Raw genomic sequence first — 27,741 nt, 5'->3', positions numbered from 1 at the left:
CGAAATAAAAGTCGTCGCCAGCGGACTCGAATTATTTATGCTTTTAATTGAGAGGCAGAATGACGCCACTTCCGCGCGCGTGACATCATACCGCTGCTGTTCAATGTCGCCATTTGTTTTCGCGAATTCGGGATGAAATTATCATCGCTAGGAATATCGTATGGCTGGGAATCGACAGGCCTCTAGAGACCATCTTCTGCAATAACTACATCCATCACATTTCCGCGGTGCAATACGTCATTGTTTCTCATTTCACAAATAAAACCCCGCTGTCGCGCCCCTTGCGAAACAATCGCTATAACTCGTTTAATCGAGGGAATACTGTCCCGCAGAGTAGTAGCGTTAGAATGACATCGTGGCTTTTTATCGATACGCGGGATGTAGTTTATCAGACGCGGCTGGCAGTAACTCTGTCGCAGTGTGACGCTCGTTTCCTGTATTTGTTCGGCGACTTTTCCAAACGAGTAACCTTGCGCAGCGTCTGCATCCAATATCAGCCGCATACGTTACCGTAATTTAAATTGAGGTACAACACGCATTATACTGGATTGAGGTCGTTATCGAATTTCGATAATTCATACTCTCTGGATTCACTTTCATGCGATTCCTTTAAGGAGCAAGGTTAACGTAGAACCTGTAGAACCTTATAACATAAGATCTCTTAGAATTCAATCCTCCATAAATATACAATTTCTCGTCAAATCTGATATCAGTTCCTCGCATAATAGACAACCTGAGGAATCCAATTAAAGCACATCAGACGTCAGTGGAAACTCACTTTAATCGTTTCAATCGCTCGGCTGTTTCTCCAAGGTTCAACGACCCCTTCGAAACAGGTTCCCACCAAAACCTGCGCGGGTTTTCGAATTTCGAACACAGCAGATCCCTGCAAGACCGGCACGAGATATGGTCGATGTTCATCACATGGTTTCGCGATCCCCGAGCGATGTCGCCGTCGGATTAAAGCGGGATCGATCGATTTAAAGGCGCGTCGGAGCGCAGAATACAAACACAGCATAGCTTCTAGTCTCTTTAAGTTACGCAGAAGAACGCACGGTTTTTCCCAGAGACTTCTATATAATACTAGATTCCTAATTCCCATGTATAGCTGCAGAACAAATGTACTCAGAAAATATGTACAGGGTGATCAATTTATCAATTAATCTACCCTCCTAGTGTTGGCAACATTTATTCTAAACGCTGTTAGCATCGTAAATGCTGCCAACACGTATTAGAGGGTTTCCAGTTAAACTGGTCAGCCTGTATATGGATATCTCATTCACACATAGTATGTATGACATACACAGACTCATATATGATACTTGTCAGTCTCTATACCATATTCGTACGTAAAAATTGGGACGCCTCACATACAGAAGCTAGCATTATATAGAAGTCTATGGTTTTTCCTGTGGAAAACGTCTCCCAGGGGTTACCGCGGCAGCGTGTTATGCTCTTGGAACGTCGTCCACTTTTTCGCAAGTGAATAACTAACGGCACAGCGCGCAAGAAGCTCGGCTAAATGGCTAGATTCTTAAGCGGTATTCTACTTTTTCCTCTTGGCCTGGGACATGTTTATCAATCAATGTCTAGTGGGTACAGCTTTATGGTAGGAAAGTAACGCAGGAAGCAAAAAGGTCGTAGACGTCCTGTGTAGAATCTCAACGCATCTCCAGAGAAAATTCTTCGCGTCTTAAGTGGCAGGGGAGGGCTGCTCGATAAGGATTCTGAAAAGCGTGCATTTGAACTGTGCACGGTCCAGCATTCTCCAACGGAACGAGAACAAGTCTGAATGACTCACCGCTATATTACGAAGCAGCGGTGAACAATTGTGACACGCACCGCTAAACGCTTAACAGTATAACTTAAGCCCTGTCGAAGCTTTTCCCTCGTTCGATCGTAAGTCGATTTCTATTGAGGGGACACGTGGAAGAAATATCTGGAGAATTCCTTGTGTTACTGGATCGAGGGGTCAAGGGAGAGGATAGGCTAAATTCTTGAAAGGTTGACGTAAGCGCTGACGCGAGCTTCGGATAGTCAGATAGACGTTCGTCTTCAGTTACTTAAGTTGTGTCAAGTCCAAGCTATGACCTAATTCTGAATCTCGTGATATAATAAACCCAGAAATATTCCAGCAACGAGCCATGGGGAAGTAGAGATAGAGGCTTACGAAACGGGACAAAAGGTTTGCTCAGTGCTCGATGCAAATGTAGACTCGCTTGTAAATTATATCCAGTTACTTAAGTTGTGTCAAGTCCAAGCTCTGGCCGAATTCTAGGCCTCGTGGTGTAATAAACCCAGAAATATTTCCGCAACGAGTCATGGAGGAGTAGAGATAGAAGCTTACGAAACGGGACGAAAGATTTGCTCAGTGGTTGATGCAAATGTAAACTCGCTTGTGAATTATATTTACTATCAGGCTGGCCTGGTATGCACAGTAATTAATTATTGATACGATAGGAATAGCGTCGGTCGTGCAACGTCTTCCGAGACGCCTCGCGATCGCTCGATTATTTTGTCGAGGGGCAGCCATGCCTCTCCATGACACAGATAATCGAAGACTACACCGTCGTTCGTTTCGATGGATACCCTCGGTCTCACCATTTCGGGCAAAAAGGTCGATACGCGCGTAAGGCCCCGTTCACCGCGCTGTTAGAGCTCTCAGCGCGAAACGGCGGGGGCGTTGTGACAGGACCTTGTCGCAACCCACACGCAGGGCTGTACCGCAGGCTTCCACGAAAACTCCTCGTCTCTGCGTGTTTCTCAAGCTTCTTTCTCTCGAAAAATATGTGGAACGCCGAAGGCGACGGCTGTTCGATTCTTTTTCTATGCTTCAGCGCGAACGTGATTCACTGTGCTTCAATATTTGTCCTCGAACGCGTTCATTCGTCAGAGTTTTTCGAAGAATTTCCGAGCACGGTGCGGTCCTGAGCAATCGCTGAAGCCGAGGATATTTAATTATCGATCTCGCCGAGTTCACCGTAGTGTTCGACCGATTTTTCAAAGGATCTCGTAGGAGGGAGGAGAAAGAGTTTCCGTCGAAGAAGATGCAATAAGCGTCGACCTTGATTTCTCGTTTGTGCGTACGGAAAGATCGCTCGTGAAATCGATCGTGTACTGGCTGTAGCCTACATAAACCGACTTGATGTGTTTCTCCTCGCTTTGCATCAGGCTTCCTCCCCTCACTCTCTCTTTCTCTTGCTCTCTTTTCCTGTGGGCTTGGAACACTATAGCGCACTTTTACCTCGATGCCTCACAATGAAACAACTTCATATTAATTTATTTTACTATTAACGGGATAAAATTCCTTGAAATTACGCATGATACATGTGGTATAACACTAGTATATCGGACGAAATTTCGTTCCACCTTCATATTGAGTGAATAGTAGATAAAGACTCTTGCTAAATAAATGGTAGAATTAAGTGTTCTAATGTGTTAAATTGTTTTAACCTTTGCACGTTTCTAGCAAACACCAGTCAGTAAATATAATATACGTGTTGACTATTTCGATTCCTACGATGCCTTCAAACGTAGTGTTATTCGTGCTATCAGCGTGATCGAATCGTCATAAAAGACACGTATCAGTCATTTAAATATGCAATTTAAAAGGATCTTATCCCTTTAGTTTGAGAATAAATTAAATTAAATTAAATTAAATTAAATTAAATTAAATTAAATTAAATTAAATATATCTAATCTCCAATATTATTTCGTCTAAATGAATCAACTCCATCGACGGGAGAACAGTCGAGGCCACTTTTTGCCAAGACACATTATCCCTAACACACTGCCTTGGCTCTGTTCGATACATAGAACTGTGGTCTGCCAGTCACACTTTTCTCGCGGTTAGAAATTCATCGGGCAATTAGCAGCGAGCCGAGCGCAAAGCGGAACTTAATTGTGCTCGCGTTTACCGCGCGGCGACCCGTTAAACAGCCGACATGTACTTGGAAAAGGCTCGTATTCCCAGCCAGAATCGTAATAAAAATCTGTCTCAGAGTCTCTGACCGGCTGGCACAGGAAACAGGGTGCAGCGTTCTGTTCGGCCACCTGCTCGTCCGCTCGCGAAGGGCTTCGAATCGTCTCCAGACGAGCACCTGGCTTCGAATTGCGTGCCCTGAACACTATACAGTGTTGTCTCGATACAAGCTCCATGAACACTCGAGTTCCCCTGGAACTGTCCCTCCACATCGAGAAAGTTTGCTTCCAGAAAGTAAAATGGAGCTACTGAGGCATAAACTTAACTTAGAAATGAGTCTCTTACTTAAATAGATACAATATTACCTTATTATAAGATCTTAGCTGACCTAAAATTAGAGTAAAATAGTTCTACTCGGTAACAGTGTCAGTCTCGTCTTTCGTAAGCCCAAAGTGAACCACCATGAACATAAATTGAACTCAGGAGCGTGTTCCTTGCTGATCTGTGAGCCTATATCGAAACAATACTGTATTAGGAAATATAGTTTGACGAATACGTTCTCGTAGTGAAGGTCCTTCTCTCCAGATTCGAGAAATACGTGGTTGCTCGTTCAATGAGGCAAGATAATTCCGCTTAATCGTGGCAATCGTCTCGTTAGCTCCAAGACAATACGAGCGCCGATCAGAGGGGTGAAATATCGCGGCGCGTCCTCCGCCGATCGGCGTTCAACGTTATAATTTACAACTGGCGCGATTTATCGCGCGTGGGCGGCGGTTCGTCGTAAATCGAACACGGACAGACAATTTTCGACCGGGTTTCAGCGCCGCGCCGTCTCAAAGGAGTTCCGTGTCTCGTTAATCGCTGCTGCGTCCCCTAAGTGGGCATTCACCGTTGCACCGCGGCGAACAATCGCCCGTGGCTCGCGTATCGCGTTTCTCGTTTAAGATATGACTTACGACAATGACGCCGCTGATATCTTGATCTGTCGCGTGCTCGCGAGCCTTGGAACGAATCACCTTCCTTGCACGTTCGCCCCTTTGACCTGTCGAGTCATTTCTCTATCCCCCTGTGAGGAAATTTTAGCAGACTTTCGCGACGAGGCTTGCTAGGCTTGCTCTAAGGTAGATGTCCCAATAGTTGGAAACTTAAGATGTCAAATATCCCAGAGGATACGTACTCTAAGTGAACAGGTACTCAATATTGTATTTAACAATACTGTACTCAATTCTGACCACAGTATTTTCCCATTTTGGTTTCGTTTTGCCTTCAACGAGGGCTGGAAATTATCTCCAGAAGGTATTCGACTTCTCCCCACCTCTGGATATCACAGTCAACTTCTCCTCTCTTCGAAACACGTATCAAACGCGATACCATCTCCTCGTCGCGAGTCCCAAGCCGCTGAGGACCCGTTAAGGTCTCATTAGACCGCGACGTGGCGTCGTTAGGATCCCCCATCACTGCCAACGACGTTCTCCGCCTTCCTTCAAAGCCAGGATTCTATCCTAAAACGAGATCTAAAATCACCTCAACTGGTTTAGCATGGAAAACGATTTTCCAGGAGCTTCGATCGTCCCATGAGGATGAGTATTATTATCCTGGCAGTGTGAACGGTCGGAGCAGGTGGGGAAGGCTGCAAGCCCCAGGGCGGTAAACGTTAATCAGGGCTCGTTACATTGTAGCTTCCTCCAACTCCATGATAATTTGTCGTATTACATCAGTTATATATAGAAAGACACAGAAGTTAGTCTAGAAAGCTAGAAAATTGGTAGCTTGGTAACACGGGGGCAAGGGGGTCTCGTGTCTGTTAGAACTCAGTGGTACTGAGTTAATAGTAGACCTTAACCTACACCAGCCAATGCCACTGTGTAGTATCGCTAGCGATGACCACAGGACAATTTAGCACCCACTGCAAAATACCTTCATTTGGAAGCATAATCTCGTAAGCATGGTTATATGGAGTCAATTTGACGTCAAATCGCCAGTAGAAGATGAACAGCAGACGAGGATAACAGACTGTTTCATAAAAGAAGGACACACAACCGATTTCGTCACCCAGAAAGAAATGGAGCCAAGGGCCTCGCCAGGGAGTCCCATAATCCCGGTGAACTCGAGCGAGGTCAAGCTCACGTGGTCGTGTCGCGTTTGATCGGGAGGAGGACGCGGAGGAGCCGGATTAACGGGAGAATCGAGTGGTCCGCCTCACCTCAGGGAGGACCGCAGGACGGAGGACAGAAGAAGGAGGCGGCGGTGTAAAGGAGAGGCTCGAGGGCGGGGGAAGGTGGCTAGAGGAGAGGCGAGGAGGGAGAGGGAGAGAGCGAAGGAGGACGAGAGGGGTAGGGAGAGGAGGAACACGCTCTCCTCCGGTGCACACTCTCGTGGTGACTCGAACCGGCAAAGTGCTCGCGTTCGTGAAAGTCCACAGACGACTTTCAGGGTCGTCTGCTCCGCTCGTTCGGCCGAAGCCGGCTTCGCCTCGCGAAAACGAGCCACCGAAAGTATCCTGGCGGTTTGGAGGTGGCCGAGAGCCAGCCAGCCAGCAGAGGTGTCCTCAGCCGCGATCCCGATCCGTCGATTCGCGACACGTCGCCGGATCGGTTGCGCGCTACGAGTCGCGACGCGTCTCTTCGCCTCGTTTTCGAGCTGGAACGGTCGAAACGCGTCGGGTTCCTTGACCGGCTGATGTCACTCGCCGCTGAATCGACTCGAGATCGGCCGCCAGGCCTCGCCGCGACAGGCCACGTTGATATGTGATCGAGCTGTGCTTTCTGGTGCCGAGAATACTGTGATAAGGCGCGGAACGATCGGCCAGGCGCCGCGAATTGGAACAGGGATCACCTTACGGAGCCTCAGAGCCGCGAGGAGTTTGTGACGCGAAGAGACTACCGAGCTTGTGAACATGCCTCGACTTCGTGGCTCCTACGTGAAGGAGCCCTCGAAGCTGGCCTCGTACTCCACGGACCACCTTCACGAAGAGCAAGAGAACCATCTGAAGTCCTGCAAGAATGGCTCGAATCGCTACCATTTCGGCATGACGCGGCAAAGGAACGACGAGGGCAGCAAGAACGGCCGCGACTACAGGGAGCACTCGGACGGAGACGCGGACTTGCTGTACAAAAAGAGCAAGGAGCACTTCGGCGCCTGGGACATCAAGGACATCGTCCAGGACGAGGGCCTCCGATCGAGGAAACAGACCGACCGATTCGAGGACGCGCGACTAACGAACGGTCGTTCGAGGAACGACTCCGCGAGACAGGATCGTTACGAGGATCACGGGGGAGCGTTGTCGCGGGAGGATCGCGGCAGGGCGGGATCCATGGATCGAGAACAGTCGCACAGGGGAAAGAAGAAGGAAAGCTGGGAGGAAGTGGACACGAAAGCTGCGTTGAAGTCGAGTCGATCGAGGAACGACGACTGCCAGAGGACTGACGAGAGGGACTTGCTCCTGAGGGAGATCGAGAGCTTGGCTGTCGATGGGAAATCGCCTGATCGGAGGATCAGGGCGATGATCGAGCGGTTCAAGTCTCGAGAAGAGGACAAGCTGAAGTCGAGGAGGGAGCAGGAGTCGCTGAGCCCTGAAAGGGAGGAGCACAGGTCGAAAAGCGCGGGTCGAGGCGACGCCAGGGTGGACCACGCTGGCGATGATCGCGTCACCGATCGCGATAGAGCTAGGACCCAGAAGGACGATCGGGAGGACGAGCGGAGGTCTGGTAGATCGAAGATACGGGAGCCTGAGAGGCTGGAGTACGAGGAGGTCGGCAGGAGTCGATCCGTCGATCGAAGACCAGAGAAATTCAACGACCTGTTGCCAGATAAACACGAGGAGTCGAAGAGGAACGACAGCCTTAGGCAGAAGAATGACGCGCACGGTGTGGAAAAGAGTCATCACAGGCGATCTAAGGAAATGGAGGACGAGCATCCTCGGAGAAAGGATAGTCCGAAGAGGAGGAGCTATGCTTACGAGAACCCTGAGGATTTCGACGTGCGGATACAGAGGTACGCAAGATTGCTCGTGGAGCCTAGAAGAGACCTAGATTCTACGAGAGTTCCATTGAAGGACTCTGAAGCTGATTTAACGAGGAAGGAGTCCTTTAAGGACTACGATCGACAGGTGGCGAGGAAGAGTTCCTTCAAGTCTGGAGACTCTAAGAAGAGTCACTCGAAAGATAGGGAGTCTAGCTTGAACAGGAAGGCTTCCTTCAAGAATCAGGAAAATGACATCTACAGGAAGAATTCGTTCAAGAGCCCAGATGTCGAGAAGAAATACTTTGGAAAGGACTCAGAACATGTGTCCAGGAAAGGATCGTTCAAGGAACAGGGGTACGAAGTGGGACGGAAGAATTCTTTCAAGGAAACTTCGGATTACGGTAGAATATCGTTGAAGAATCGCGAGAACGAGGAAGGGAAGAATTCTTTAAAATCCCCTAGCAGTGGAGTCAGCAGGATCACGTTCAAGGAACACGACGATGAATCAGCCAGGATTCACTCGTACAAGGATCAAGAATTGGAGACAGGTAAAGCGAATTTTAGAGACCACTCCAGCGACCTGGGACGCAAGAATTCCTTCAAGGAAAAGACAGTGGAATTCGCAGGAGTGTCCTACAAGGATCATGAAGAGGGCGAACATGTGAGTCGAAGGGCCGTGCTTAAAACTCAGGACACTGAACCGAGTAAAGTGTCCTTCCGCAGCGTAGACGACTCCAGGAAGAGACACTCTCCCAATGGACGTTACGTCGAATTCGGAACAGTCTCCTACGAGAACCTCGACGAGACTAGAGCGAGTCCCTCGAAGGACCAAGATCAGGATCTAGAACGAAAAAGCTCCTTCAAGGACCGAGACTCGAAAAGACGAGCCTCCCCCAGAAGCAAGAGTCGCGAGACGTTCGACAAAAAGTCCAACAGACACTCGAAACCTCTGACACCTCTAAAACGAAACGATCCAGAATACAAGGAAGACTCAAAGGACTGTGAAGAGTTTGACGCAAGGTCCTGGCACGAAAGCAACCGAGTCTTCGCTGCCAAGTACCTCCGCGAGAACAGCAGATATCATTCAAATCCCGAAGGACCATCAGAGGATCGCGAGCCGTCGCCAGAACTGATGATCCAAGAGCCTCGGGACAGGAAGCACGCGAACGAGGACTTCGCCAACGTGATCGAGGACTCCAAGCCGCGCAACAACCACTCCAAGCCCGTGTACACTTTCGGCAAAACGGAGCAAGCTTTGGAGAATCGGTACGCGTCTACTCACGAGAGGAACGGAGCCACGATCATCAGGATTCGTTCCAGCCCCGAGACGCCGACAGAGAGGAGACGCAGACGTCGTCCTGCACAGGATGCGCAGTCGGGAAGACGGAGGCGGTACGAGGAGGACGAAGAGGACAGCGAGGACGAGGAGGATGATAGTCGAGGGGCGAGGGCGTCGCGGGCAGACGGTTTTATACCAGGAAGAGGCGTTCCCACACCGTCGAGAAGAATCTGGAATTACCGCGAAGGGGTATGGCATTTTCATGAGTCAATTGCGTTCGATCAATCGTTTATGGTTCAGAAGCGGGAAGCGATATTCATAAATCGATGGAGAAGATGAGAGCGTGGCACTCGTAACGGTTAACCGGGAATCGGCGCTAAGTCGAAGAGCCTCTGCTCGCTCGATTCGCCGCGCTCTTGATCGAGGAATTTTGCTTTTCTGATTTCCACTGGCGACATGCTGCTGGCTGGCCGACGGGACGAGTACGTGCGTGAAGTGTGTTGGTGGATCGTTTCAAGGTGTGAACGTTTTTTCCTCGCGGGTTTCACGCGATTTGCTCCGCCGTCGATCTGATCGTTAGTTGCGGTTTTGTCGTCGCCACGCTTTTGTATCGCGACTCTGTATCCGGTGATAACTACACGCGGCCGACTTATTCGCGTGCTAGCACGCCTCGTACACGACGGCTCGTTGAACCTCGAAAATATCCTGCCGGACTTGTATGAAATAAGTGAAAGTAATTATGAACGTAATCGCCGCTCTATCTTTATGGGCTTATCAGATGCATATATGAGCAAGTAAATGTAGAAAGTTCTGATTAAATTCATAGCTGACGAGTGAAACTTATTCATTCCAACACCAACCCCATACTCTGTATGCAGCTAAGCTCTGCGACTTCGTGATTTCTAACAGCGCGACAAAATAACCACTATTTCGGGGTGAAAGCAAAATGTCTCGCCGAGCTGTCAGCGTTTTACTAATCCTTTAATCGACACGGTAGTTACCCGGTTACTTTTTCGACGCTCGGCAAAACGCTAACTTTCACGGCGACTCTCGTTCCCGATTCCCGAGCGTTGCCGCCGCGAACGAAAACTCCGCTCGGTTGCCGATTTTTTCGCCCAGGGAAATTGCCCGCGCAACCGCTCGGAGGGTTAACGGTCTGTCATCGACTCGACTCGACGCAAGTTTTCAATGTCCTTACGTAATTCCACTGTCTATTGGCCAACGCGTCATGGAAATGTCAGCGAACCGCCCACAAACCGAATGGTCGCGCCGCGTGTAGGACACGCGCAGTCGCGAATCGCGTCTCTATTCGCGCGACGAAAAATCGCAGCCTTTGTCCACGACGATCGTCGATCATCTGTGAAGCATGGGGATCCATATAGCCTAGACGACTATGAACTCTGATCATCAACCGCGTCGTAAACGACTAAGGGACCATTCGACGCCACCAGGGTTGCCACATGAATTCCCTCCTCGACTATAGCGGGGAAAATGGGAGATATGGGAAGAAATAATGAGTGCCTTATTAAATCCAACTTTGGAGAAAAGCAGTAGCTATAGAAAAATGTAAAAATTGAGTTTCCTGTATTTTTTGCGTCTTAATTTAGTGGACAATAGCAGTAAAATATTTTTAGTAGATCCTATTTTTCTCCATAGTTGAATAGCACTGTATTGTCTTGCTAAGATCTCGCTCCAGTTTAACAGTTGTTATTTGGAAAGGAGTTCATGCGGTAACCCTGAACGCCATAGAGTAGCGGTGGAACTCGTAGCAAGAGGATCTACGATAGGATCGAGGATCTTGTTTTAATAGTCAGAAGAGATCGTTCGTTTCTCGCTCCATCGGGAAATGACGTAACCGTCTACCTTTTTTGCAAGTCTGTCCAGTAACATGTCAAGCGCGTTCTCGTCTGGAGAAGGGGAAGACAGGGCCCAGGGATTTGAATCAAGATTAAAATTTCTGGTCTAAAGAAGAGGAGCGCGGGACGATTATTTACGCGAGAAGTTTCCAGGTGATCTCCAACCGGTCCGTGGCGGAGAACAAACAGAGGCTGGGTCCTTTCACTTGTGACTCAGGACGAAAAATATGTTAATTAGGCGACGAAGGCGAGTTCGCTCTCCCGGGATCATTATTCAGTATCGCTATATATAGACAGCTAGAGACATATTTTCCATCGGTCGCGGTTAGTCTACTCGATATTTGGCGATGCTGCCGCGAGACGTTCCACGTGGGCGGACCGACCATATATGCTGGCCGGAAGGTTCTTGAACGCATCCAACGCGCCTCGGGCTTTCCATCCTCGCTGATTCCTTTTATCTCGCGTCGCAAACGCTCCCGAGGACGCGCTGGCCGCGTAGCCAGCCGTCAAAATGTCACGAATTGATCCTTTAAAGGCGAGAACGTGGGAGAGACCAGTCGAAGTCCCTTTGTGCCGAGGATAAAAGGCTCCGAGCAGGGTTGCCATATGAATTCCCTCCTTGGGTATAGGGGGGAAGAAATAACGGCTGTTTTACTGTATTCTATTGCTAAAGTCATGCTATGGTCTAATGAGGGAATTTCACGAAGTGTGCACGGAGGGTTTTGTTGAATTCTTTTTTTAGATGTAGGAGAAAACAAATAACACTTTCACAAAGTAGGAAGGACTCTCGATTATTAATTTCTCGAAAACGAAGTGAAGGTGCTTCTTCCTACTGTGTGAAAGTGTTTTCTTTAAAAAATAATTGAACAGAAAACTTGGTGTACACTTTGCTAAGTTCCTTTATAAGACCTATAGGACATCCCTTATTCCTTCCCCTCAATTATTCTGCACTCAAGAGGGAATTCATATAGCAACTCTGGTTCTGAGTACCATTCGCTGTCGAACATGGAATCAATAGCGAATAGATGGCCGCGATGCTCGTTGGCAACCAGCCATGCAATTAAAAAACTTTTCCCAATTACCAGGCAGCGTTACATCGACCTTGTCCCGTTTCGCACGTAATTATGCACACGTCATGACAGTGAGATGACGCATTTTTCCTCGATCATCGTCGCTTCTCTAATTTCCTACGATGGGAAAGATCCTCGTTGAATCATAGGAAATCACCAGCGCGATAATTCCCGACCGAATCGATGATTTATCAAACGCCGCCCTCGGCGATTGACATTTGCGAAGAGGATCCAGACCTTTCGCCGTTTTGCCATTAACAGGATCGATCTAGAGGACGATTATCCTTATCGAACGTTGCTCAACCGGAGATCCTTATTACGGATGGACGTCGATGAAGACAGTCGATTAAAGGCGCGATTTTCTTCGGTTGCAGGGTGTCCTGATCACAGACGTCGAAGTGGGCCAGCCTTGCCTGCAGTGCGGGGAGACGTGTTCAGGATTTTCACCGCATACGTGGAGGTAAGAGGAACTATTTAGAAAATTCTCTTCTGCCATTGTCAGTACAGTATTATTACAGTATTCAGCAGTTCTAGTAGCCTCAGTTAATTTTGGATTCCAGCTATACTTAGACTGCTTCTATCTGTGAAGCGTCCCAAGTTTTATATAGGAACATGGTACTTGAACATACTTAAGCATATGCATGTGTTATTTTTTTCGTCTAAAATTGACACTCTTCGAGAATCATCTAAAAATTTAACTAAGCAGTGTAAGGGTTAAGGCAAAGGGAAACCGAGCCTCCTCAAACACCAGTGACATTTAGATAGTTGACGCGACTCAGTGTCAGTCTGGTTTCCTCGCGCTTGTTGACGCTTGTCCGCGATCCGCAAGAGTGATCGATGAATCCCATCGCGTCTCAATTAACTGTACACCGTCTAATGCGTTATATCGATCGTTAGGCTTCCTAATCAGGATATCAGGTTGCTCGCCTGGAATAATTATCCTCGTCCATTAGCCCCAAGGACAGGAAACGCGCAATTTTCAGGCCTTTGATTATTGGCTAAGCAAAGCGTACTTCCATAAAAGGAGGGTGAAGTCTATTTACCTGGCTATAGTCTGTCCGAAGTAAAAGAACGATTCCTGTCGATTACTCTACGTTTCTAGTAATTACAATCAGTTCTCGTAGCCCGTAGCAGTTTGAGACCTAACACGAAATCGTTTCAAAGCGCTGACGAGCAAAGTTCACCTAGATCCTGAATTCACATAAAGATCAAGGATAGGAACCGAGGAGAGTGGAGACAAGCATCAGTTGCTTTATTGGCGGGACCGAATCATTCGATCGTGTTGAAACTGGTAACCAAAAGGCTGCGCAGTGTATCCATTATCTGAAGCGTAACTGAGCAGCAGCGGAATTACCAGTCTGCAATTACCCCCATCTCCCCCTTCCCCGTGACTTACGGGTCAGCAATGCGGTAATAACGAATTAATTGGCCGAGGCTGCGGGGGAGGGGTTCGTAGCTCCTTCCAGCATCGCGTAGCCTCGAGGAGAAAGGTGGGACAGCGTCGTGCCGCCGGTGCATTTATAGACTCGGAGATGGATTCACAGTTATGCCAGCTAAAGCCATTCGGAGCCACTTGCAGGCGATGGAGACTACGCACAGTAGTATGGACCAAGATAAATGTGACAAATAGAATGATGGGGAAAGTTATGGCCTAGAAAAATTTAGGACGAAAATTGGTCAACTTTGACTGACGATGACTCTGCGAAAAATCGTCGTAGGGTCATGATCTTTTTTTAAATTAAAGCTTAAGATCTGTATTTTAAGGTACTATTCCTTGATTTTAAGTTTAATGCGCTTCCAGTATTGGAATCTCTTAAATCTGAGGACTTGTTTGTCATATTAAAAATTGGAAAGTTTGACAGGATACAGAAACCTGTCAAAATTTTTTTTAAGGATGTCGTTTACAGTATCATAAAGTATGAACCTTCCATTTTAATTTACAAAAAAAATCAAGTCGCTGCGATTTTTTTTCACAAAGTTACAGCATTTTAAAGTATACCTTGCATTTTTGTCATGTAATGCACTAAGCAATACACTGTACAAATGCAAGGATTGTTTTAAAGTGCTGTAACTTTGCGAAAAAAAATCGCAGCGACTTGATTCTTTTTTTAAATTAAAGGGGAAGGTTTCAGCTTTATGGTCCTGGAAACGGCATTTCCGAAAAAAATTTTGGCAAGTCTGTGCATCTTGTCAAACTTCGCAGTTTTTAGTATGAAAAACATATCCTCAGATTTAAGGGGTTGCAGTGATAGATGTGTACTGAATTTAAAATTAACACATGGTTTCTTAAATTAGAGATTTCAGGCATGAATTAGAAAGAAAAATCACTAGCCTGCGATCATTTTTCGCGGAGTTATCGTCAGTCAAAGTTGGTCAATTTTTGACCAATTACTTAATTCCACGTATAAGTACTATACTCTGAATGTTATGATATATGTACTCTTGTTACACATATGTGTGATCGTTTTTCGAATAAGTGGGGATACACCATAAATATTTTGGTTCGCAGTGCTCGAGGTTCATAACACTGTGCGACGTCAAGCTAGATTCACTAGCGCATAACTTCTCTATCAGCATCTATATTTCATCAGTATGTATGTTTCGTCCTTCGAGTTCAGTTTTATCGTTCCCCTTAGCATGAGACATATTTCGGAGCTCGAGTAAACAAGATTCGTAAAAATCTTTTAGAATTCTCGTCTACAGCATATGTAAGAGGCATCGAATTAATGGGCAAGTTTTCACGTTATTTCATCGGTTCGTTCCGCGTGGGTGTCGTCTTTCTTCTCCTGTCCTCCGTTTCGAATTAGGCTGGTCATTAGGCTGTAAAAACAGGTCGAAAGACCGCCAGGAACTCTGTTACAATTATCAGAGAGGAAACGGTAGCGCAGCTCGTTACAAAAATAAATCGTTGACATGTGCAAGCGAAGACTCGCACTGCTTGTCTGACTCGCTCGCGGTAAATTTAGATAATTAACGTGTCCCTCGATCAGTATCGTTCGAATTTCTTGGATCTCGATCGTCATTTGCGATACTAAACCTTCTCTGTTCGATCTGTCCTAGAGCTGGCCTTCTAATAAATCGCTGTATCAACCGAATGTCTGTCCTCTGTGCTCAGAGCCACGAGGAGACCTTTAACGGTGCACCCAGCATTCGTGTCGCTGTAAATTCATTTCCATCAAACTTTACGCGCTCGACCGCGCCTTCGTTTGCATAGGCGCACCGCCTACGCCTATGGATCTAGTCGATAATTTGCGCAATAAAAGCGAACGGGTGTCGAGTCGACGAGTCACCAGCTCCTTGTGTATTCTCGATTGTCGTTCGACGCGTGAAATCACATAGGCGTCGCGGCGCGAAGTGAAACGTACAAGTAATAAACATCTATTGATTTACAAGAGCGGCCAGTCTACTCGAAACACGGTCCCACTGATTTAATAGCGCAGAAGTAGTCGATAATCTAGCCAGACTGTTTATCGACAGCTGTCCCTTTCCCACTGCTTCGCGCCACAGACCAGGTGCTCGTATTTATAGATTTATCAGTTGCCAAACGCCGACGGGAGCAAGCCGAAAGCCCCTCAATCATCGGGAACCTGTGCTCCTCTGTTCGACCTTAATTCCTAGCTGCAATTTAGAGCCGATAAGCGGTGCAGCGCAACTTGCACCGTAAATTACGCTGACTTGCAGCTTTTACGACCGTATCGCGTCTTGAACGATTCGCGCCGCGGCCAAAACACGTGGCTGTGCCTGTGTACTTGTTACTCTCTAAACATTTTCACTCCCTGCCATTGTGGAGTCATATATTACGATTCGACGTGGTGTAGGTTAGATTCTGTTGAGGGAAACCTAGTGTGGACTTCTGGGACAATCTGGACTTAAGTCTGCTTCAGTCTACCACTAATTTGCTTTGCTGCTCGGCTTTTTTTCTGTTATGCCATTAGTGTAGAGTTTCTTAGTCAAAGCTCCTATTCAACACCACGTATGAAACTTCCACCAAAAGAAAATTGCATGTAAAGGAACTTTCACCAAAAGGAAGTTTTACTAGAAGAAAGCTCTACGAAAAAAGAAGTTCCACTAGGAGGGAGTTCCATCAAAAAGGAAGTTCCAGATAAAACAATTTTTACCAAAAGGAGCTTTCACCAAAAAAAAACTTCCACCAAAAGGAGCTTTCACCAAAAAAAAGCTTCCACCAAAAGGAGCTTTCACCAAAAAAATCTTCCACCAAAAGGAGCTTTCACCAGAAGGAGCTTTCGCCAAAAGGAGCTTTCACCAAAAGGAGCTTTCGCCAAAAGAAGCTTTCGCCAAAAGAAGCTTTCGCCAAAAGGAGCTTTCGCCAAAAGGAGCTTTCACCAAAAGGAGCTTTCGCCAAAAGGAGCTTTCGCCAAAAGGAGCTTCTACCAAAAGGAGCTTCCACTAATAGGAGCTTCCATTAAAAGAAGCTTCCATATAAAGTAATTTCTACCAAAAGGAGCTTCCATTAGAAGGAACTTCCACCAAAAAGAACAAAGGTCCCTTCACCCAATAGCAGCGTGTAGAACCAGTAGCCTGGCTCCGATCAGGCAGCAATTGCTCTCGACTCTCGTCACGCAGGCTCCCTGGGTCCGCGTGTGCGTCCTCGCACACGAGAAGCCGTGAGTCACTCTCGAGCGACCGAGCGAGCGAGCTAGCTCGGCTGCATCGGCTCCTCCTGCCAGCTCGAGCACGCCTCGCGTCCACGTGCTTCGGCAATATGCGCCAGTGCAGGGCCGACGAGCACCATCGGCGCAGCTCGTTTTCGCCTTTTGACCCGCGCGCTCTCTTGGCACCTGTCGACGGCCACGCGACGAGCCTCTTCGTCAACCAGACTCTCCACGTCCCGCTTTCTCCCGCGACAAAACCTCAGGGTGGCTCGTCAACGTTCCCGTGATCCTCCCAACGTCGTGGCGTGTCGATTACGCAAGCTTCCCGGGCGTGAGTGAGTGCGTGGGACGATTAGAAGCTGCGAGGTGTCGGGACCAGTGCGTGTACCTGTTGCACGACTCACCGCAAGTGTCTTACTGGAGAAGTGGTGCGCGATGCTGCCTCGAATGGAACAGTTTGCTTTAGGATAGGGACTGAGCTCGATGCCTCGAGATACGTTCAAGTAAACGCGTGGGATTTGGGTGTTTAACTGCATGGGTAAAGTAGTAGGGGTAAGATGCATCCATTGAAATGGTAATTTTGATCGCTGAACAGGCTGCGGGGCCACTGGGATATTTATCTATATTTCTGTACCTTCAGATTAAAATTATTTAGAAGAAAAATAATTTTTTTACTGAAGTTGTAACACTTGCTTTTAATCTTACATGTTAATAAATGAACTTCATTTAAAAAAATATTGATTTTAATCTGAACACACAGAAATATAGAGAAGTACCCTAGATTCCATCGATTCGCGAACACCTGTTGCACCTGCTATCGCCCCACCTTTTTGCGCTCTATGTACACTTTTGGAGACCAGAATCTTACTCGAGTCTTAAGAATTTCACGAATTCGCGACCAATCCATCTCCAGAGACCTCCTCAGGCGTTCTCCCAGCAATTAACCATGTCGTTCGCGAATTACGACACTCGACGTTCATCGGCATGCGTCTCGTGACCCCCTCTGTCGAGATTCTCGAGACAGCTGTAAATACTGTGACACACGTGCGACGCTCATCAGTGTCCGTGATTCATAAAGATAGCATCGCCGTGCGCACACGAGTAGATACGAAAATCAGACAGCATCTTCGCGCCTGTCTTTTCACATTACTGGAACACGTTATTACCCGCTGTTACCTCGCTCGTATAACATCCATCTGCCACGAAACAGTGAGCCTCAGTTATTAACTCTCGCCAATGGAGGGCTTAATTGCTAATTAGGCAGCGCGGCCACTTTCACCTAATATTTCGGAGCTCGTACCTCGGCGCAGACGATGCTACCTGCCCACACAGTGTCTGAGCATGCAGGTCTGGTTATTTCGAGCGCAAAACACGCGAGATTAAATTGTTGCGGGAATTTTCCTGCTGCTCGGTCGTACTCGCGCGACCTGCCCGCGAATCGAAATTCGTGTCGCGTCGAATATCGTTTACTTAGTCGAGCGGCGCTCGAATTGGCGCAACCGCGGCTTCTCGATCCGCCTGGCGAAATATCGAATGACGAAACGCAGAAAGTCGCCCTCAGGCAGCTCCGTTTCTTTCTTCTCGCGCGATTTCACGCGACCTATCTCGCTCGCGCGCTCGCCCGCGTATTCGCGCACTCTGGCTTCTATTTTAAATCGGCCCACCTATCGCTCCTTTTTAAACGCACTAAACGCTGATTTACAACCGACTACCGACCCCCCTCCGAGCGTCGCCGCTTCCGAAAACACGATAAAAGCCTATTTTCGGTCGACCAATGCCGACACCGATCCTGCTCTTTTCGTCGAAGACCACGGTTAAGCACCTCGCGGCGTCCTATCAGGCTACCCGATGCTCGTTGACAACATGGCTTCGAAGAATCGTGGGAAAAGAGACGCTGGCGCTGATTTTCAGAAATTCCCAGGCGTTCTTTCATTGACCTCCTTCTGACGAACGACCCGTGGCGGTCCAATTTCGGGGAAACGTTATCGACAGTTATTTCGTTGATCCCGAACGGGGTGGATAAATGTTTGGTTTACGTGTGGCAGGCTTCGCCGCGCATGCTTGGCTCTTTGAAGTTCCCGCGTCTTTCGCGCGCCTTTGGCTTTTTTCTTTGATCGCCGCTCGGGCGCTGATCGAATCGAAGCAGCCCCTGGGAGGAAAAGTTCTTTCGTTTGGCATCATCTAACCCTTTTAGACACCTAATTTTTTGTTCAATTTTCCTTTAAAAATTGACTTATTATTTTAACGTTTTTCAGTCACAATTTTTTATCCATTTTCTTCACAATAACTGTCTATTATTTTAGGTCAGATTTAAAGTATCTAGCGTGACTCTACATACAAAGGGTTAGTTTATAATCCCCTCTTTCACGGTCAACCATGTCCCAGATCAACTGATCCAATAATTGCTCCGAGATCATTACAAAGTACGCTCAGGTGCGGTACACGCGCGTAGGACCAACGACGTCGATCACCCACGCGCAGGCCAGTGAGATCACCTTTATACTTTGACTTTCTTAGTCACTGACGTTCGCTGTTCAGCTGAAAACTGATTCCCTTTGTCGCCTCGAGTGCTAACAAAGAAGCTGGAGAAGAGTCGCAGCCAAAAACGATCGTTTATGGCGTGTACGCGTATCCGTCTCTGACATCATCGCCCACAGTTTTCTGAAATACGACTGCAAACAGCTCGAGTTTTCCGCCTAAGCGTCGAAAACGTTTATTGAATCGTCCTTTCTGCAATGTCGCTGGTAATTTACGCTATTCCGGTTTCGAATTAACGCTTCTATTACCTTCTCTTCTCTTCAAAGCCTCTGCTGAACGATAACAGGCAACGTGTCCACGTTGGAGGCAGTTTGACAAATCGGTATGGTCATTTTATGGCACTGCGTTTTGATTCGCGGATGAGAGAGGAGAACGCGCCGGGTGGCGACAATTCGGGGACAATAATAACGGAACTGCGTCAAACGAACGATCCCACTGGTGACTTTAACGCGCGAAGTGATTTATTCGTGGTGTAGTTTGGGTAGACGAGAAAAAGGAGCAGGCGACGCGACTGCTTCCCTGTGGAAAGCCATAACTCGATCAGTTTTTAGCGATTCACACCCACGGTTACATACGGGGTGTAGCAAATATAGCCTTCGATGTTTTGGGGGTGGTACGAGCTGAAGAAAACCGAATTGGAGTAAAGAATGCCCTATGACATGGTATCTGATCTGACTTCGTTTTGCAATACTTAGATAATAATGTACCTATGTGTTAAGCTAATAATTAGGAGTCAGACACAGTGAAATCAGTAGAATAACTCTACCCTATCCTAAGCTCGTTTCAAAAAATGCTTCATATAAAATTCACCCTCGTTCAGGGGAGACGTCCTGATGATCACTAATTTTCTCTATCTGAGCATTCTACTTAAAACATTTTTTGGGACGACCTATATTTTAAGGGATAATTACACACGAAACTTGAAGTGGATCACCCTCTATTTGTCGCACCCTGTCTAGCCCCTCCCCAGATCGCACTCTCTAAAAAGCATGGCGTGCGTAATTAGAGAGTTTGAGGGAAAGGGTAGCCAGTGACATTTCTGGTAAATATCGCGCTATCACAGCTGCGCGGCGGACCGAATCAGTTAGCAGAGCGACCGTAACCCATTCGCCAAACAAACCGCGACACGGGAGACCTTTTTCAAGGCCCTGTTCGCCGTTCACCAGAGAAATATCGTTCCTCGCTGAACAGTTGCTTTATCGAGCCTCCAGCGAGCGATATTTCTCGCGTTACGTCAGCGGAATCGCTGGTACCGCCGATGGAAGATCAAACGGGACGATGAAGCACGAGGCGACAGGGATGTTGGCAGGGATCACTCGTTGCCTCGAAAAATGCGCGAACCTGCGCGACTATTTATTTAGAAAAGGGAAGGAGTGGAAGGCACGCGTGCGCGAGAAATTATTACGCGACATTCTATATGTGTCAAAGCTCTATATTTAATATCCGCGCCTCTGGTCGGCTGGGTATCGCAGCCGCCACGCTATTTATTTGACTTGATCGCCACTAAAGTACCGAGAAATTTATCCACCATAAACCGGCAGTAACTCCCCGACTGGCAAACATGCCGATAATTCGCCAGGCTATCGTCGGTCGCTTAAAACAAGCCACTAAATCTGAATGATCGATTAAGCGCCGAATTGCTATCGCGCGTTGGCAAATAAGACTGCGATTTCCTGGGAGAATGAAACATTGTTTGGAGCTCGAGGTGTGTTAGACTTTGGCGTTATCGTTAGTTCTGAAATCGTGTAAATATAGTCACAGATACTGTAATCATAGCGAAATAAGATTACAGGTCTGCCTCGCGACAAGGTTGTACAATACAAGATGCTATCGTCGGAGAGTAAAGAGCGTTTACTGGTATCGAGACGAAGGATCGACTCGGTATTCGCCGTCTCGACTGTTCAGATATCGCGGACACGCGTTGCTCGCGCGTTCCACGCGGTGTCGCGCGTAATCACGCAGCGTCGTCGCTCCATCGTCGCTCCATCGTCGCATGGGAACGGGAATGCAGTGCGTGGGTGAAGAAAACACGCGAGGGATTAGAATTCCTGGTAAAAGCACGTCCTCCTCGGTTTACATGTGTTTTTCACCGGAGGCCACGCTCTAGTTTCGTTGTCTCTGAGTCCATTGAACTCTGCGATATGTGACATCGATTGTCATGCCGATTTAGGGATCCTGCGACTTCCATAGTCCCATTTTTGTCGAACTATAATTTTTACAAATCTACATACATTCTCTTTATGTCTTTTATGAGCCCAGTAAAGTACTAATTAGTAAATGAAAATTTTCTTAAATTTTATTTAACATTTGAATTTTATGAAATTAAAGTATGCACTTGAAAGTGTTTCAGTGGACTTTTACAGAGTTTTCTAGGTATTCAAAGTGTGTGAAAATCGCGCTAACAAGCTTGAAAGATCCAGTGTAGCAGGTTAATAAAAACGAAGCGTTGTGAATTGATTCCTTCAGTGTGCCTCGTGTCCATCAAGTAGAAAGAGCTCTGTGATTCTCAGAACTAGGCTCGTCGGGATTTTCATTAACGCCACGATTGCAGAGGAGAGTGCCTTAAGTAATAACGTCGGCAGAAGCTGATAAATTATTCCCATTAAACAAATTGAAAGACTCCCGGGCGCGCACTTCTCGTAGGCGTTCATTCACTCGTCGATGATATTTTATGCATACTGATTGTGACACCCTGCGAGATCGATTGTTTTCTACTTCGACAATAACTGCGACATTTCACTAGATCCAGCTAGTCTCGGGGCCTGTAACGATGACGCGAGCTATGACACATTAATTGATAAGGATCTGAAACGGTAAAACATCTGCGTCAACTAGCAATCACGACATTTACCAGCCTAGCTTCTCTGCCTCGGACCTGTGAACCTTGAGAATAATTCTACTAAAATAACTAAAAATATCCCAGAGTGTCATGAGTTGCCTAAAAAGAAGGATTGCCTAACAGGAGGGCGTTTGGTCTACAGTGCTATCTCAGTGTTCAGTATAGGCTCACTAATGAGTTCATAGTGGCATTACAGAGCACCAAATATATCAACGATGGCCATTCCAGATACTTACTGAGGCTCTTAGGTTTTGGAAATTATCCTAGAGAAATTTTCAGGGAACAAAAAACACTTTTCATTCAAAGTCCAATAAACCAGCAAAAAAAGTCGTAGATCAATTTCTAAAGTCTCATTACAAAAAGGAGGTTTCAATCTCGAAGTCTGACAGATGCAAAAAAAATGTATCAAGACCCTAAGAGTAGTCAGGATGTGGTAAACGTTCCCAGTGGAATATATCAACGAGCTCATACCACAGCCACACTGTCCTAAAAAACCAATGGGCTCTCCCAATTCCCAAAAGTGACGTACTGCGAGTGAGCAGACTCATGAACGAGCGCATTATGCTCCAGGAGGGCGATAAATCATCAGCTGCGCGCGAAGTCGGTCGCCCGTCCGATCAGCTGGCATTGACAGTGCGCGAGCACAAGCAGAGCTTCTCTGCGAAACGGGCCGACGATTTCGATCCCCACGTCCAGCAGTGCGTACATTCCTGTCTTCTCTCCCGGACGTGCGTGCGTGGCTGCGTGTATCAGCCCGTCTCTGTCCCTCCGTCGATCGCTCGGCTCGGCTAAATTTAGAGTATGATCGACCGGTTGTTGGCGCTATCGGGACAAATAACCCAGCGATAAAGTCATTCGCGCGCGAGCAGGCTGGAAGCCCACACCGTGTGCCTGTCAAATTGCATTTTTTCCGCGAGCCACGAGGTTTCAGCCCCTCCCCTTCACCGCGGAGAGAAGACTCCAGGCATTGACGCGGCCTTCGCGCGATTTGCCCCGTTCGTAGAGTTTCTTTCGATGCGCCAGTCGATCGGGCCGCGCACAGTGCGAGCAAGATCGTTCGAGAATCGTGTCACGTTTCCACGTGGCGAGCACGTGCGAGATCGACGTGCAGACTCGGGTCAACGATGGGCGCCAAGTGGGAAAGTTCGAGCTTCGCGACGCGCTGCTTCACCGCCGAGGATTTCCCTTATCACGCTAGGTGAGTCGACGAACTTCAAGTAGCGTCTCCTCTGTGGAGGCTGGGGCTCCCGGAGCAATTACGTGATAAGCTGATCCGTAATTGCTTGAAGCCAACATTTCCTGCAACGCCTCTCAGATTGTGTAGAAATGCTTCTCTATCCCTGTTTACTCTCTGTGGATCAGGGGTTTCAGACTGAAACGATATCTCAGTAGCTTGTTATCGTACACTTCGCTGCGAAATTTAAGGATCTGAGTTACGTCTGGATAGAATTTCTCTGAAGATCATTTTCTACTTGGTTTCATGTCGAGAAAGAGAAGGTAGTTTTTCCCTGAATATTTCTCAATTTCGATTAACTCTCAGGAGGTTGATCAATTTTTTTCGGGACTGGTTTTGCAGTGAACTTCAAGCCTGAAGTCTCCTCTTTCCAACAAGACCTTAAAAATTGATCTACGATTTTTTTTCGCCGAGTTATCGCACTTTGAACGAAAAGTGTGACTGTCTCGCCAGAATAGGACAATGATCTAAGGATCGAAAAAATTGCTAATCTTTGAGCTGTTGTAACTTAGTGAAAAAAAATCGCTCGGCAGTCAGCCTGGACTCATTTTGAAGAACAAAGCTTCTACTTTTGCATCCCTGAATTGAACTTGTACGAAAAAATTTTTTGACGCCTTGACAAGCCGAGAGAGAGAGGATGATTTTTCGCTGAATGTTTTCCAAATTCAGACGACTTTCAGGAACTTAATAAATTTTTTTTACGACTATTTCTTCATTGGATTTGAAGTTTGAAGCTTCCTCTTTCCAACAAGATCTTAAAAATTGATCTACGATTTTTTTTCGCTGAATTATAGCACTCTGACTGAATACACTCTACGTTATTCTAACACTGGTTGCTCACTTTTCATTCAAAGCGCGGTAACTCGGCGAAAAAAAATCGTAGATCAATTTTTAAGGTCTTGTTAGAAAAAGGAGACTTCAGGCTTGAAGTCCACTGTAAAATCAGTCCCGAAAAAAATTGATCAACCTCCTAAGAGTTAATCGAAATTGAGAAATATTCAGGCAAAAATTACTGAATCTTTTCCTTTCCATATCCTAGGCCACAAAGGGTTAAATCGAGTTTGCAGAGGAAATTGTGCACGATTGGTCGAGTGTAGGAGGTTCGTTGCGCCGCGATGGGGTACCGTGTTTGCGTTGTGTCACGTTCCAACTTGTAAATCTGCTGGCAGCCAGCCATCTCCGTAATGGAGTAAGTTTCTTTGCGGTTACAACAAATAAACACGTCGCTGGCTATTGCGACAGGATACGTCGACGTTCATCCATGTATCCTCTTTCCCCGTTCACTAGGAAAGATCGTTTTACCTACTCGATTTTCTTTTGGCCCCTTCGCGGTCAGCTCGCTCGAAGCGTCACTACAGAGTATCTCCAAGAGGAAACTTTTTTGACTAACGTTCTGGTGGTGACCTGCTCCTTCGCAAAATAAGAAATGATTCATCCTCGGTCGAGGCACTTGGCGAGAAAAGTCGCTCCGTTTGGAGAAAGAAACAACCCGACGGGAATTCTTGCACCACCCTCTCGCGATAATTCGATTAGAAGTCTTAGTAGTAAGGATTCCTCGTCTGAGAAACCTGACAGGTACTGCTCCTCTTGATACTCGGGTCAACGTGACTTCCTAATTAACCCTTCACATTCCTATGTCGAGTCCCAGTCTATATTCTTAAACTGACTTAAAATAGAAGAGAATTATCGAAAAGAAAATTCAATAAAAATTGGGGGTGTAAAGGGTTAAAACAAAAGGGAATCGCTTGTATTCTCAGGAAGAACTTTCATAGCAGAATCTAGACGTCACGTAATCCACGTGAATCGAGAACAGTGAAACACAAAAAAGATTCCCACGCTTAAACTCGAGTCGTCGAAACCTGAAGGGTGCACCACTATACCACGAATATGTATTCGAATGCGATAAAGAGCTCCAAAGGAAGCGATTCTATGTAAATGCAAGGTTGTGCGTCCTTTAACAATGCTGGTAGCAAAGAACGATGGCCTCAATCCATAGAGGCCAGAAGATAGCGAGGTTATTCATTTCTGATAATCCTTATCGACGAGGACACGGCTGGCATAGTACTCTCAGTTGCATTCAGGGCTTCCGTGAGTACAGAGTGCTCGACGTCCAGTGTTTCGCGTCGAATCCCACAACTGGTTCAATTAATCAATTGGCCCAGGGGTACCAGAGGCTCGCGTACGAAATTCTCCTCAGCGAAGGGCGCGCGCGCTCCAATCGACATCAATGACCGTAAATAACCCAGAGATAAAATCTTCCAAGTCGGGATTGAATTTACGAGGAAGAGGCGAGGAGGTGGACGCGGGGAAGAACGATTAGACGCGAGGCTCTATTGCAGCTGCCAGACGCCGAGAGTCAAAGTCCCACTCAATGTCGAGCGGCAAGGTTTTCCCGTCAATTGCCCAATAAGAGGCACTCGGTCGTTTCAGTTCGCTCGTGCGCGATGCTTTCGAGCTTGGAGCCTCTCAAACGCTGCTAATCGGATTCTGTGATTCACGCGATGAGAGTTCACCGTGGTTCGAATGGAGCTGCTGTTTCAATTAGATAACGAAGAGGTATGCCTCAGAGAATGTAAAACGTTGTTGGATTCCTGGCTGGCAAGCGTCATAAATTATACTTCGCAATATAATATAATTCAGTAGCGTTTCTATCTAGAACAGTGGTTACAATTAAATATTACCAGGCTAATGTGACGACACGCAGTGAGTGCAATTGAAGTACAAGACTGTGGTATGGATGTGTCTGAGAGTCACAGTAGAGAGTGATCAATTTAACTAGGAACCCTCTGAGTGTTGGCAACATTTATTCTAAATGCTACTAACATTGTAAGTGCTACCAAGACTCCTTACAAGATTTCCAGTTAAACTGATCACCTTGTAGAGTGTAGTAGAGTCAACTCAAATGTCTAACACTGTCCAAGGATGTGCTTTTATATAGCCAATTGGGCATAGTGGGGAGAGGATGACCAGAGTCCTCAGATAACTATGAGTAAGCCTGACGAATTTATACTCTGACATAGAAAGTGAAAACACTAGTGACTAGCAATGCTTACTGATGACGCAGGACAGCAGAAGGTTGGCCATCCAACAACGTAGGAGTATTAGAGGAATTAGTGTTACGTCGGATTAAGAGACGGTGACGCGTGACTCGCGAAAGCAAGATGTACCTTTGGACAACAAGTAATCGTGTCGCGATGGCCACGAACAGAGCACGCACGATCCGGAACAACGGTGCCCGTAATGGAAACCGCCGTGCGAAGGTCGTCGAGGCTTCTGTTCTCAAGCAGAACGCGATGTACGCGACGAGGACGACCAGCCAGTCGAAACTCGCGCGTGGATCGACGTGGAAGGTGGCTGATCGTGATCGGTGCTTTGCTACCAATACGAGAGATCGAGATCAGAATCTGGGTACATACAGTTTTGTCTCGATATAAGTTCACTGGGACAGTCATGGCTCCATGGAGCCTTTAGATATAATCACTGTTGTTGTATTGAACCTGTCGTTTCTATGTCTGAAATTTAGTCTGAGTCCTTGAAAGCTCACTTATCAGTTATCAGATAGGAGCTTGCATTCGCTTCTTCAAACGCAAGGGATAAGTAATACGAAAGAACAGTTTCAAGAAAAAGTGAGTGTATCACAGAACTTGTATCGAGACACTGTACACTATCGTGCATAAGTATTTGGACACTTCCTCATTATTGTAATGTATAAAATATAAGTGAAATTCTATGCTATAGTTTTGCCTACAAGCTTCATCTCAGACGAAGTTGATAATTTTTTTCTAGACTATGCTGTTAAGTAGACGACAGCTTTTAGGCTTGCAAATACTGATGAGACTAATATTTGGTAGCAGTTAGTACAAATAAAAGATGTAAGTATCTCATGTATTTACAATAACATAGAAGTGTCTAAATACTTATTCACAATAGTGTATATCAAAAGCATCGGCTTATCGTTGAAGCAGATTCCAAGAGGCTTAGATCTCGCCGCTCGCCAGGATTCGATGTGTTCCACTTGCATTTTCATGCTTCTGGAGCGGAATTCGATAGACACGCAAGCGATAGATACGTAAGCGTCGAGCAGAGTTGCAACCGCGCGCAGCGAGAGAGCTATCGCGGCTGGTTACATGGTGAACGATCGTCACGTGCGTCACGCGCTCGGAATGAGCGGCTCACGAACAGGACAGCGGAGCATACTACCAGATTCCATAACTGCATTAACTTAATTCGATTTGCCCGAGCAGGGGATCCGGCTAGCCGCCGTTTAGTCAGCTGGCCTTATTCCGCCTTCGGTTTCAGCGTCGTCGCGCGGAACCGTCGGCCCACCTCTCCGCTGCGAAGAGTTTCTCTTATCTCGACACGCAGCCGCGCTCTGCCCGATAAGCGGTGCACGGGAATCAGTCGTCAGAGGTTTCGTGTCTGACTCG

At 47.0% G+C, this 27,741-nt stretch overlaps 2 protein-coding genes across 4 annotated transcripts in view; both read left to right on the top strand.

Annotated features, from left to right (window-relative positions):
• The window catches only part of Lmpt (four and a half LIM domains protein limpet), a 75,745-nt gene that overhangs the window by 12,639 nt on the left and 35,365 nt on the right, over nt 1-27,741 (top strand). Inside the window, exons 1-4 of one of the 3 annotated variants that reach the window (XM_076391601.1) lie at nt 6,819-7,553; nt 7,599-7,726; nt 7,763-9,413; nt 12,465-12,550. In XM_076391601.1, coding sequence (XP_076247716.1) covers nt 6,819-7,553; nt 7,599-7,726; nt 7,763-9,413; nt 12,465-12,550 — 2,600 coding nt within the window. Of the gene's footprint in view, nt 1-6,818; nt 7,554-7,598; nt 7,727-7,762; nt 9,414-12,464; nt 12,551-23,091; nt 23,279-27,741 lie in introns of those variants that run through there. The other 2 variants (XM_076391607.1, XM_076391608.1) reach the window with 2 other exon arrangements.
• Nucleotides 26,509-27,737, top strand: LOC143187235 (uncharacterized). The gene is made up of 2 exons (XM_076391326.1): nt 26,509-26,722; nt 27,280-27,737. Exons 1-2 carry the CDS (start codon nt 26,509-26,511, stop codon nt 27,735-27,737), a joined length of 672 nt encoding a protein of 223 aa, XP_076247441.1.

This window comes from Calliopsis andreniformis, unplaced genomic scaffold (assembly GCF_051401765.1).
Source record: "Calliopsis andreniformis isolate RMS-2024a unplaced genomic scaffold, iyCalAndr_principal scaffold0022, whole genome shotgun sequence".
In the NCBI taxonomy this organism is placed as follows: Eukaryota; Metazoa; Arthropoda; class Insecta; order Hymenoptera; family Andrenidae; genus Calliopsis; species Calliopsis andreniformis.
This window is presented reverse-complemented; position numbering and strand designations above follow the sequence as displayed.